Genomic DNA, 13,362 nt, shown 5'->3' with positions numbered 1-13,362 from the left:
GGCTGTGCCATTTGAAGTAATGGTCCATACACACGTATCTATCTGCCAGCGATACGGTATTGCTGGCAGATCGTTATACACCCTCCCTGGTATGCAGGATGATCAATATCGATCAGCACAGCACCAACTTGCTGACGACTATAGCGATCCGCGATCGGTCCCTATAGTAACTTGCTCGAAATCGAGAAAGTTGACCAGCATGCACAGATGATGGACGATATCGCTATCGTCCATGCATGGCCGCGTATCGCTGGTCGATGGTAAGTTAGTAGGGACCATTTAAAAGAACGATTTGAAAGATAACGGTAATGATATCGTTCAAATCGTTCTTTTAAATCACTACGTGTGTGCGGACCATAAATCTGGACTGTGTTATTTGAGGTCAATATGGACAGAGCCATTAGAGGTCAGCCTGGACCATGCCATTAGAGAACTGTCTATACTATGTAATTAGAGGACAGCCTGGACCATGCCATTAGAGAACTGTCTGGACCATGTCATTAGAGGACAGTCTGGGCCATGCCATTAGTGGACAATCTAGACCATGCCATTAGAGGACAGTATGGACCATGCCATTTGTGGACAATCTAGACCATGCCATTAATGGACAGTCTGGACAATGCCATTAATGGACTGTCTGGACAATGCCATTAGAGGTCAGTCTGGGTCATGCCAAAAAATATGAGCCTGGACCATGCCATTAGACGTCAGCAAGGACCATGTCATTAGAGGGCAGCCTAGATCATGCCATTAAAGGTCAGCCTAGACCAGTGTTGGCTAACCTTGACACTCCAGCTGTTATGGAACTACATAACCCAGCATGCACTGCTACAGTTTGCTATTAGGGCATGCTAAAACTGTGGCAGGGCATGCTGGGATATATAGTTCCACAACAGCTGGAGTGTCAAGGTTAGCCAACACTGGCCTAGACCATACCATTAGAGGTCAGCATGAACCTTGCCATTAGAGGACATTCTGGTCCACACCGTTAGTGTGGATTGTGCAATTTGAGATCAGTATGGATCATGCCATTAAAGGTCAGCCTATCATTCTAGGTCAGTCTGGACCATGCCAATAAAGGTCAGTCTGGGTCATTAGAGGACAGTATGGACCATGCCATTAGAATACAGTCTGGACCCAGTGAATGACATTAGAAGTCAGTCTGGCTGTGCCATTAGTTTTCTACTGTACGTGTACGTGAAAATTGCTGGTCCCTGTTTTTTTTATAAAACCACCTGCACTTATGATGCCTTTTCCCTTTTTATCAAAACTAGATTTTTAGTATCTTATTTCATATAAAGAAATCATTGTAAATTTAGCAGAAATACACTATGATCATATTATATTATGGAAGTTTAGTGCATTATGTTTCAGAAGTAAGTATGCACGTCTAATAATGTGCTAAGGAGCAAAGGACACCTGGAAAATGTATACAAGTTGGCAGCTTTCCATACTGCTGTACTAACACATAAGGGGGCTAGTGAGAAAGATAACTTATCACCTAAACACCCACCTATGCCCTCTATCTATTTAGTGCTACAAGGTATGCATGTTTTACTGACCAAAGGGTCCATGTACTAAGCCTTGAAGAGAAATAAAGTGGATGGAGACAAGGTACCAAGCAATCAGCTCCTAAACATAATTTTTTAAACATAGCCTGTAAAGTGACAGGAGCTGATTGGTTGGTATTTTATCCCCATTCACTTTATCTCTCTCCAAGGCTTAGGGCCTGATTTAGAGATTGACACTAATGCGATCGTGGCTGCAATTTCCTACGCAACAGCAAAAATATGCTAATGTTTGCAAAGATCATCGGCGGTAGTTTTGGGGGCTCTTCTGACACACAGAGCTGCGTATGCACTCGCAGTGGCTAATTTATGCACGCCCATGTATTGGCATATAAATGGACAGGCACACCTGCATTTCTCAGACCACCCCCCGTCACCACACCCAAACGCTGACAACCACTCTGCGATGGCTTCCTGTGCGCGTCCGTGATGGCGGCGCAATCGCTGCGCACGTGCAGTGCGGCTTATACGCATGCGTGATTATTATTATTCTTTATTTATATGGCGTCACAAAGGTTTCGCAGCGCCTTACACAGTACATAAATAAGCACACAAGAAAAAACAGTAATAGTAGTACAAAACAATGCAGGACAAGGACATGGTTTATAAACATTGCTGCATACCACAAGCAGCAGGGCATGAGCAACCAAGTGTTAGGTGGCAATTGGGGAGTTAGGAGTGCATGATACTATAGGTTGAGTCTCCCATATCCAAATATTCCGAAATACGGAATATTTTTAGCATGACCGAGAAAGTGAAACCATTGCTTTCTGATGGTTCAATGTACACAAACTTTGTTTAAAGCACAGATTATTAAAAATATAGTATAAACTAACCTTCAGGCTGTGTGTATAAGGTGTAAATGAAACATAAACGAATTTCATGTATGTACACAAACTTTTTCTGATGCACTAAATTATTAAAAATATAGTATAAAATTACCTTTAGGCTGTGTGTATAAGGTGTATATAAAACATAAATGCATTCTGTGTTAAGATATGTGCCCCATTCCCAAAATACGGAATATTCCGATATCCAAAACACCCCTGGTCCCAAGCATTTTGGATATGGGAGACTCAAGTAAGGGACGAAAAGCACATGAGGGATGAGGGCCCTGCTTGTGAGAGCTTACATTCTAAAGGGGGGGGGGGGGGGGCAGACAGACATGGGCAACACAGATGGGGTAGATAGTGAGGAAGGAGCATGGAGCAGTGGGTTAGGATATATGCTGCGGAATGACCTGATGCTATGTCAAAGTGAAGTCCTTCATTCATCTATCTCTATGACAAAAATAATTTTATTTGTGTTATTTGCATGTGAAAATGTACTAAATAAAAGTAGTTTGCCCTTTAATTTTTTGTTTTACATTTTAGCATCTAAATACATCCAGCTAAAATGTGGCTATTATGGGACTGCCCCGCCATCCTAATAGTGAGTACTATAGTCCCGGCTTCTGATTGCTATGCCACGCTCCTGTGAGTGGGTGCTTCTTACATGCTAGGCCCACCCACAGAGGTGCAGCCATCCCCAACATGCAGTGGCCACGCCATGCCGGCCCCCCCCCCCCAAAAAAAAATGTAGTGCAATATCAAGCAGACAAGCGGAGGTGGGGGGGGGTACTTTCTGTTGGAGTATACTCACTGTAATTACCTAGGTGTCACAAGGATAGGATGATTAGAAAGTACTAGAGTAGGTCCAGGTGGCTTGGGATATAGATTTTGGTAGCCCAGATGATCTCCTAAACTCTATTATTAATTATAATTGATACATTTTCTTTATTTGTAGGGGAACGCATGCATTGCCAGCATAAACAAGACTAATAATAGTTCTCTGAAAATATTTGTAGAACACATGAATTATTTTTCTACAGATGGGCTGTGGTGCAGGATGAAGCCGTGAATCTAGGTGGCAGTAGTGGCTTTAGAGGTGCACAAAACTGGAAACAAAGGGCCTGATTCAGAGACGAACGCTCTGAATCAGGGCCCTCCTACCTCATTTTGGAGCGGTCTCATGGACGCTCGCATAGCTGTGGGTTACCACCCACAGCTATAGCGAGCGTCCATGATGATGGTCGCGATGGTCAAGACCATCGCGACCATCAGGCTTGCGACGAGACCCTGCGGTAGGGTCTCGTGATCGCAAGCCCTGGAGTGATTTTGGCTCTATCAGAGCCAAAATCACTCCCACTGACATCACTAGTGATGTCAGTGGGGCCGGACCCAGACGGTAGTGGGAGCGCCTCCGTCTGGCAGCCACGCCCCCGGCACGCCCACCAAAGGGGGCGTGCTGTCACTCACCATCGACAGCACGCCCCTTTTGGTGCGAGACCCGGAGCGACGACTTCCTCGTCGCTCGCCGGGTCTCGGGCATGCGCACGACGGAGGTCCCTCCGTCGTGCGCATGCGCACTTCGGCACCATCGACCCGCTTGCAAGCGAACAGCGCGAGCGAGCAGGTCAGAATCAGGCCCAGAGTCCTGGTAGAAGGGTTTGAGGTGAGGTTTTTACAAGGAAAATTAAAACCATTTTACATTTAATTTGAAATTACTGCAGATATGGAGAACTTTAAATGATTCATAAACTTTCGTTCACCTCTCTAAAGTCTAAAATAATTAATTTAATAATAAAGTTTCTCATCAGTTTATATTTCCTTTCTCTTTGCTATCCCACGTCATCACAGAGAGAAATCCCAAATACATGACCTGTTGGGGGTACTTGAGTACTGAAGTTGATCAGCTACTGCTTAAACGGTATGCTGTCGGGAAGTCAGCGGACCTAGGGCCTGATTCAGACCCACTCGCGAGCGGCTGTCCGCTCGCAAGTGGGTCGATGTTGTGCACTGCGCATGCGCACGACGGCGGGAGCTCAGTCGTGCGCATGCGCCAGACGCGACGAGCGAAGGACTTTCCTTCGCTCGTTGTGTCTGATCAAAGGGGGCGTGCTGTCGATGTTGATTGACAGCACGCCCCCTTCGGTGGGCGTGCTGGGGGCGTTCCCAAGGGAACGCCTACTGTCAGAAGCCGGCCCACTGACATCACTAGTGATGTCAGTGGGAGTGATTTTGGCTCTGATAGAGCCAAAATCACTCCGGGCCTTGCGGTTGAAAACCTCAACCGCAGGCTCCGGTTCGCAGTTTCGATGGTCGCGATGATCACGACCATCAAACTGCACGCTCGTATATGCTGTGGGTGGTGACCCACAGCTATACGAGCGTCCAGGAGGACGCTCCATAATTATGGAGGGCGGCCCTCTTTCAGAGCGTGCGCTCTGCTCAGAGCGTACGGCCCTGAATGAGGGCCCTAATCCCGACAGCCAGCTTCCCGACTGTCATATCCCGGCAAGGGTCTAAAGACAGGCGTCGATATACAGACGCCTGTCATTAGACTTATACCGGGAACCCGACGCCCGGCATCCCCGTTCGAAGGGACGCCGGGCGCGGATTAGCCAAGGGGGGGGGGGGGGGTTGGTGGGATAGTTAGTCACCCCCCCGGGAGTTTAGGTTTAGGCTAGGCGAAAGGTGGGTTAGCGTTAGGCACCCCTGGGGGGTGGACTTAGGGTTAGGCACCCCCCCGGGGGACTTAGGTGTAGGTGGCGTGGAATGGGGGGTTAGGTTTAGGCACTTAGAGGGGGGATTAGGGTTAGGCACTGGGGGGAAGGTTAGGGTTAGGCACCCCTAAGGGAGGGTTAGGGGGTAGAAATAGGTTAGTATATACTTACCTGGAGACGATCGGGATTTCCTCCTCTGCCGGGATGCCGCTGTCAGCGGTAAATCATACCGATTCCGCTTAAACACATATACTGTACATTTATTTTCACAAAAAAACATTTTAGTTAAAAAAAACATTCTATATTAAATATGCCGGTACCAGAAAAATTGCATATGTATAAAAAAAAATAATACAGCTAAAAATACATTCACAAATCACCAAATAAATGGAAAACCTGATGTTTTGGTAATTGTTACACTACTGCATTATTCTAAACAAATCCGTAAATAGTATAAAAAAATCCACACTGTGGGCCTGATTCAGAGCCGGACGCAATTAGCGCTCGCTCGTCCAGAAAATAGGGGTGGCTATTCAAATCAACCATTCGCTCTTTGCGGTCTGTTCACGCCTCTAGGTCTGAACGAGCGAACCAAACTTGCGGTCGTTTTTTGAAAAAATACGCCCCCTGGCCGCTCGCATCCTACGTATTGTCCGCTATTTATTAGATTAATCGAGTACATCGACCAGGGTATGAACTGCTCGCTATTCTTGGGGTTGGTTTTTCCTACCACAATTTTGCGAGCAGTTCTGACAATAAAATAACCCAGTGACGTGGTCAATGACGCTGCTGTTTTAATTATGCACACCCATAAAACGCCCGTTTTGACCTTTAAGCACGCCTGCGTTCGGATCTCCACTCCCCGTTTTCAAGCACCTTCCCCCGTTACCACCCACATACGCCTCTGTCACTCAAATTATCAGGCATTCGCTATTTTGCGAGCACATGAATTTCGACCGCACTGACTGGTTCGCGCATGCGTGTAACGATCCGTACGCATGCACAGTTGGGCAAACATCGCTCGGAGCGAACGAGCGGCCGCTTACGAGCGGCTCTGAATCAGGCCCTGTGTCTGCAGACAGAAAATGCAAAAAGCCCGGATTTTATCCGGCATTTACGTATCGGGTTGTTTTGCCATTCTCTGTCTGTACCCCCCTTCAGACAGAAGACCAAATTACCGAGTCAAAGATTTCAACCCGATAATTTGCAGATTTACACGGGTATTTCTTCTGTCTGAAAGGGTCAACCGGGACTAAATTCCCGTGTCTCCGACTCTGGTAAATTCCTGGGTCGAAGTCCCGGGAATTTAGACCCAGGTTGACCCTTTCAGACAGGAACAGGACCTATGTAAATCACCAAATTACCGGGTTCAATTGTGTAACCCGGTAATTTGGATATCTGTCTGAAAGGGGTATAATTGAAGAAAGTATAATGCAAGGGTTATATTTCAGATCTGCCTTAAATATATGCTTGTGTCCAAACGACAGTCACTGGATATTTTTAGACTGTTGGGGGACAATGAATAGGTCAACACCAAAATGTCGACAGGGTTAAAAGGGCGACATGTTCAAGTGGTCAACACACTAACCATCGACACAAAAATGGCCGACTGATTCTAACAATTCCCTCCGGCAGCCTAACCCTAACCTTAAAAATGTTGAAAAAAGAAAAACCCACTACATAAGAATCATGATAACAACACAAAGTTTTGACAATTTTTATAATTTTATTTAATGTTTAGAACTTAGATTTGTGGAGGAGGAAAAACTCCTTGGACATTTGCAGCCACATCTCTCACCTAGGAACACTCAGGCATTTGTGTAGCAATGGCACTATAGATCACAAAACACTGAATCTAAACATGTATTTACGACATAATGTAGATTTTGTTTAATATAATGCCTTTTCATTTTGTGTATGGTCTCAATGACCTAAAAGATTGCAAACCACCAATCAGCCTTTGACTTCACTTAGTCCTTGGCAATCTAGGGATTGCCTCAAAAACAACCTCTGCACTAGTTGATTGAAGGATATCAAACTGAAACTAGGGATCGCATCAGTGCTTGAATACTGGGCTTTTCCAGCTACAAAAGTGCAGTGGTCAGAAGAAGTAACCCTTACCACAGCTGTGTCTTCAGAGCCGAACTGCTCTCCTGTGATAGGAAGGGAACATTTCCCCTTTCATTCCAACTTGTCTCTTGCTGAAGGAAACGCACGGACATATCCCATAAGCCTTAATCTAATGAAAACAAATGTCTGTGGTTCCTGTAGCTCTCTGATAAATAGACTTTAAACATGTTTTACTCTGACATGCAATGATCGCTTCAGCAAACAAAAAGTGCATTTGTTTTAGATTTCCATTTTTCACCTCTTACCACTACACTAAATACATAAGTTAGATAAAAATGTAATCTCAAGTTAGGTGATAGTATTATATCGTTTTGTGCTATGGGCCTGATACTGCAGCAGACGCAATGGTGATTACGGATGATCGAGCGATTGTTTGCCATAACGTATGTGTATAAGCCGCGCTGCACGTGCGCAACAATCGCATTGGGATTACGGACGCACAGAGGAATCCATCGCAAAGTGAGTGACAGGCTGTCAGCAATTGGCGGTGGTGACGGGGAGGGGGTCGTATAGCTCTCTGCGTATGAGACTTGCAGTGTTTGCACATGGTCAGACTTGGTGTAAATGCTGCGTGACTGCCCGATTTTGGTCGATGGTACCAATGTTTACGGTCGATGGTACCGATGTTTACGCAGAAGAGCGACATTGGACAGATATGAGAAGGCAGCAGCGGGCGTCTTTATGTTGGCTGTGCTTTGACAAGCATTAACATAATTTAGCAACTGCAATCCGTAGGTGATTAAATTTGCATCCGCTGCTGAAACAAGGCCTATATACCAATTACACCAGATAAATGGAGTCTCCCAGAGAAAGCTTGATTTCCAAAAAAAGAATACTCACATTATTACTGACATGTACTCATTTATGAAATATAATAGTAAAAAAAGCATAATATGTTATTTACATTAAGTGCAAAGGCTCAAAGAGCTGCCATATACAGAGAATATATATATATATATTTTTACATCGTTCAACCTCAAGTCCAATATACATAATATTAACGAACAGACTGTATGTAATAGCAAACAGCTGGGAGAGATGCTATTTAAAATTAGGAAAGTATCTTCAAGTACAATTACTCCTCTGGTACTGTTAGGTGGACGTCCAACTGCTTCCAAACCAATAGAAAATCCAGTGTTCTTAGGATCGGTTAGGCTTTTGGAAAACAAATCACCAGGGCACATCCAGTACTTCTCACTTTAATAGATGCCTCAGCTGGTCCTGGAGGTTTGATGACTGTTCCACACTGTACACAGAGAGATCATGGGAGCTGTTAAACACTGTTCAATTGTTATACACAGAGCAACACAGATTATATAACCATAAGTAATGCTCCACCCACATGGATTATTTTCAGGTGTTTTGGAAGCATTTTGAGTTTAAACTGTAGCAATCAAGTCATATATAAAAACATCTAGAATGTGTGCAGTGTTTAAAGGTGCTTAAAATTTACTGAAATTATGCAAAGCATTGTTAATATAGTCTAGTCATAAGGATGTTACGTAACCTTTCCAGAATCAATAAACAAAAAAAAGAAACACCCCCCCCCCCCAAAAAAAAACTATAAATGGCATAGCTGAAGGTCAGTGTGATCACTGAGTGTCTGTTATGTGTCTCCGCACTGCTCTGTCCTGTGCAAGATTGTAATAATTCCCAATGATAAGATAACCAGCACATTATCGGGCGATGTAGAGTTAAACACATCGGCCACAATTACACTCCATTTTGTGCACGGTACATAACGTGGATAGTCATAGCCATCATCATTATTAGTGCGGATTTGCACCAGCCCTACCTCTAGTCTAATGCTGGGTATACACTGGCCGATATATTGGCCGTTAAATTGAACAGCCGATATAGCGTTGGGCGCGTCGGCGGGTGGGTACCTGCAATATGAATGTAAGCTCTTATGAGCAGGGCCCTCTATCCTCTTGTGCTTCTTCCTACTTTACTTTCATCTTCTTCTTACTCCCCACTAGGGCACCTAACACTTGGTTGCTTAAGCTCTGCTGCTTATGTGGGTGTTATGGTCACTAATGTTGCAATGTATATTAACCATGTCCTTCTCCTGCATTCTATTATATTGTACCGTAAGTCTTTGGTCACGTAATTGTTTATATATTTTGTAAGGAGCTGCGGAACACTTGTGGCGCCATATAAATAAATGATAATAATATGTCTGTGAATGACTTCGTTCACAGACATATTACGTCGACTGTGCAGCACAGCCAATGGACGATATATTTGCAGATATATCGGCACATCGTGCTCTGTGTACGGGCGGTCAGCTTGCTGCCGAGGCTGAAGGTGACTGATATCACAACTGGGCAGGCACATTTAAATGTCCACCCAGTTGTGACGTCAGGCAAGGCACATCGGGCCGACGATTTGCAAGTGTGTATGCACTAACACATCGGGCCGACGATTGGCAAGTGTGAATGCACTAACACATCGGGCCGACGATTGGAAAGTGTGAATGCACTAACACATCGGGCCGACGATTGGCAAGTGTGAATGCACTAACACATCGGGCCGACGATTGGCAAGTGTGAATGCACTAACACATCGGGCCGACGATTGTCAAGTGTGTATGCACTAACACATCGGGCCGACGATTGGCAAGTGTGTATGCACTAACACACTGGGCCGACGATTGGCAAGTGTGTATGTACTTACCAATCGTCAGGTAGGACGTCGGATTGGCTGGATGGCTGATCCGTCGTCTTGGTGTATACCCATCCTGAGAGATTGGTCAGAAATCAGACGGATCTCTGCGTACACACAACTAAGCATTGCCCACTTTCTGCACGCTTTCAAAATGCCCTCAGTAAATTTAGCCTGCATGCGAATGAGCACCCTGTTACACCGATTTAGCAGCAAGTGAACATGAAACTGAATTGTTTACGACTGTGAATGACCTGTAGATACATACACACTGCAGTGTCATGTGAAAGGTTAACATTCTCCTGTTTTTGTTTATGTGCAATTATAAAGAAGCATAAAGAGATATATCTAGGATATATATAGGACTACAATCTATGTTTAAGTAAAACTATATATGTACTATTTATCCATGTCGGCGTAATTTTATTTCTCTTATTTGCACATTCTATGTTCACTATTTTCATATTGGGACATATTGTACTCTACTGCTATTACAGATCTGACTAGGTGTGGTTAATATTTAATGTGCCACTAACATACTAGTCAGACAATATCATCAGGCTTGTATCTGCACATTTTGCGTCCACCAATTTTTTTATTGGGAAACAAATGTATTTTACTGCAACCATTAGTCCGACCAGAGGGGGCCTATTTTTTGAGGCAGTTTTTCATAAAATTGTGCAGAAACTGCAGTTTCTGCATCATTTTATGTATCAGCGCTATGTACTAACAGCCTAATACAGGAGATTTCACAGAAATCTGCTACAAAAAGCTAATTAGTGCTTCAGTCCCCTGTAGTATCAATGGGGACTATGATCTGACCCCTATGTACCAAACTCAGTTTGCCCCACAGCTTTACACCATTCTGCTTTATGCATATATTCCCAGGAGAAGGATCTTACGATCCTACCAGCCGGCTCCGGAAACTAACACTATGCAATGCCAGATTCCCCCAGTGAAGTCTTACTCTTCAAATATGCCAGGGATGTAACTTGCAGGGAGAGTGGTTATCGTTACCGCTGTCCCTACCAGGGGCGTATCTATAATGGGCGCAGGGTGTCCAAGGGGCTGACACCGCACACCCTGCACCCATATAGTCTTATACTTACCTGTCTGTAGTCTCCAAAGTGCTGCAGAGCAGCAAAAATCACTGGGAAAATGGAGGTGGCCATTTTCCCGGTGACTCGTGCATGCGCAGTACTGCTGTCCCCGGGAAAACAGCGCAGGTGCCATTTTCCCGGAGAACCACACAGGCTTTATATTTACCAAAGCAGTAAGAAGAGGAGAGCATGTTCCATCCCCAGTCTCTGCTCCATCACCAGCCTTGCAGAGATGCCTGTGTGCAGTTGACCAGTCTCTCTGTAACTATTTTTACTAAAGTGCGAGTTTAGAAGAGCGGAGGTGCTGCCCATAGCAACCAATCAGACCAACCAATCAGATTCTAGCTATTATCGTCTAGAAGGTGCTAGATAAATGATAAGTAGAATCTGATTGGTTGCAATAGGCAAAAACTCTACCACTTCTATAAACCAACACTTAAATATACCCCCGATGATCTCTATGTAAACTTCCGTTTGTCATAAATGGGATTAAATTATGTTCGTGTGATGAAAGGGTGATACATGGAATTAAATTATGCTCATGTGCACATATCCTGCACTTTTTCTTTTTATTGTGAACATGTATTTGTATAGTGCCACTGTATGCTGTAGTTCTTTACAATATGGTGCAAACACAGTCATTTTACAAAGCGAGGTATTAACAACCAGACATTTAGGGGGGGATGCAGCAAGGGAAGGAATGCGGTCAAAACCCGAAAAATGCAGGTTTGACCGCATTTCTCATATGCGCCAAGCCATGGAATGCGATGCGCTCCTGGGCTTGGTTGCGGTGTATAGTGCCATCTACCTGGTGTTACCCATAGAAGCCTATGGGATTCTATCGGGAAAGTGATGTGAGAGGGATCCTTCCCAGCAACCACTGCGGTGCGTGCGTCCAGAAGCACGCCATGGGGGCTTCTGGGTCATAGACCCGGAAGTCCCTCCATCACAAAGGGCCGCTCTTACCGAGAGAGTGGTCATTTGCGATGCTCGTCATGCATCCCGGCGTTACTAACACAGTGTAGTGGAACTTGTGGGCTATAAACTTGTACTAGACAACACAAAAGAGTGTACTTACTTTTTCTGGATAGCTTCTTGTCTAGAAGGAAAGAAATAAACTTATTAGTGGAAATGTTGGGGTTGTTGATACAAGTAAGAATATACAGTATATACCTTCCCTCAAATTACTTTTATCTTTCCTCCCATTCCTGTATCACCTGCTGTCTGTCGGCCATCTCCTCTTGGATGACCCAACATCTTTAAAACTGAAGTCATGGGGCTATATGTACGAAGCGTCAGGTTTCAGCTGTAAAAATATAAAGTGGCACTAACATGAAGTGTAAAGCACGCCGGGCTTTACACTTAGGGACTGATTCTGAGTTACACGCAAAAGCATGTAGTTGCCCGTCTGTAACGTTATGCAAATGCCTTCCATAGTGTACATCGGTTCTGTACCAACTATGCATGAAGTTAGAAACTGTTTGATATGTGCACATAACATTGATTTATGTTGTCTATACTGTATGCCTTTTATATGACCTTCATTGAATCATTCTTATGAGGCCCATATATCAGCGATGGATTACCGTATTTCCCCATTATGCCAACACTGGGGACTGGGGATCGGAGAAATCCAACATGTTGGATAATCCTGATTCAGACCCGAAAATGGTCGGAATCGATGAGTCGGGATTTTTAACATGCTGAATTTCCCCGATGGATCGCCGATCATCGATGTCAGCAGATCAGCTTTTTTGATCGTCAATAAGATTGGTGTCGTGGAATCGTGGGACTGATCTATAGCCCGCATAACACATATTTTGCCCACCTCCTGCCGCCTCCTTTTTTATTGTTCACATAGCTTTCAATCTTTCACAACAATTACTTTTTGGATTTTAAACATTCTAACTCTTCTAGGATATAGATGCACCCTGAACCTGATTACTCACCCTAAATCAGGTACAATTAGTTAATTTGGGAGACTAATTATTATCCTTGATACTTGTAGCATATGTTTGCTATATGTTTTTTGTCTGTCTGTCTATTTATGTTATGCAAGTCCTTTTTTTATATGATAAAGGTTTGAATTTGAATTTAATCACCCGTTGTACTACAGAGTGCCCTTGCCCATGAAGTCTAATTCCTTTTCCAAAATATATTGTAATTTTTTGTATATTTTTACGCCCAATGTATGGCGCTACAGAACCCTTATCATGCCATATAAATAAATGATAATAATAAAATATTATAAAAGAAACTTACTGGTATTGTAGATGAGTAGTTATTATCGCCATTTTTCTGAGGCTCTGAAAAGATCATATAATATATGATAGGTGTTAAAAACAATTATTTTATT

General features: G+C 44.0%; 1 protein-coding gene across 1 annotated transcript in view; it reads right to left on the bottom strand.

Moving 5' to 3' along the window:
• LOC148504642 (arsenite methyltransferase-like) overlaps positions 1–13,362 on the bottom strand; it is a 76,068-nt gene that overhangs the window by 49,992 nt on the left and 12,714 nt on the right. The window contains exons 3-4 of the mRNA XM_088448712.1: positions 13,269–13,312; positions 12,085–12,105 (exon numbers count right to left, since the gene is read on the bottom strand). Of these exons, the coding sequence (XP_088304838.1) occupies positions 12,085–12,105; positions 13,269–13,312 (65 nt within the window). The remainder of the gene's footprint in view (positions 1–12,084; positions 12,106–13,268; positions 13,313–13,362) is intronic.

Source organism: Taudactylus pleione, unplaced genomic scaffold, assembly GCF_031769625.1.
Source record: "Taudactylus pleione unplaced genomic scaffold, aTauple2 ptg000464l, whole genome shotgun sequence".
NCBI classification, from domain to species: Eukaryota; Metazoa; Chordata; class Amphibia; order Anura; family Myobatrachidae; genus Taudactylus; species Taudactylus pleione.
Note: the sequence above shows the minus strand (reverse complement) of the source record. Positions and strands in the feature narration are given on the sequence as shown.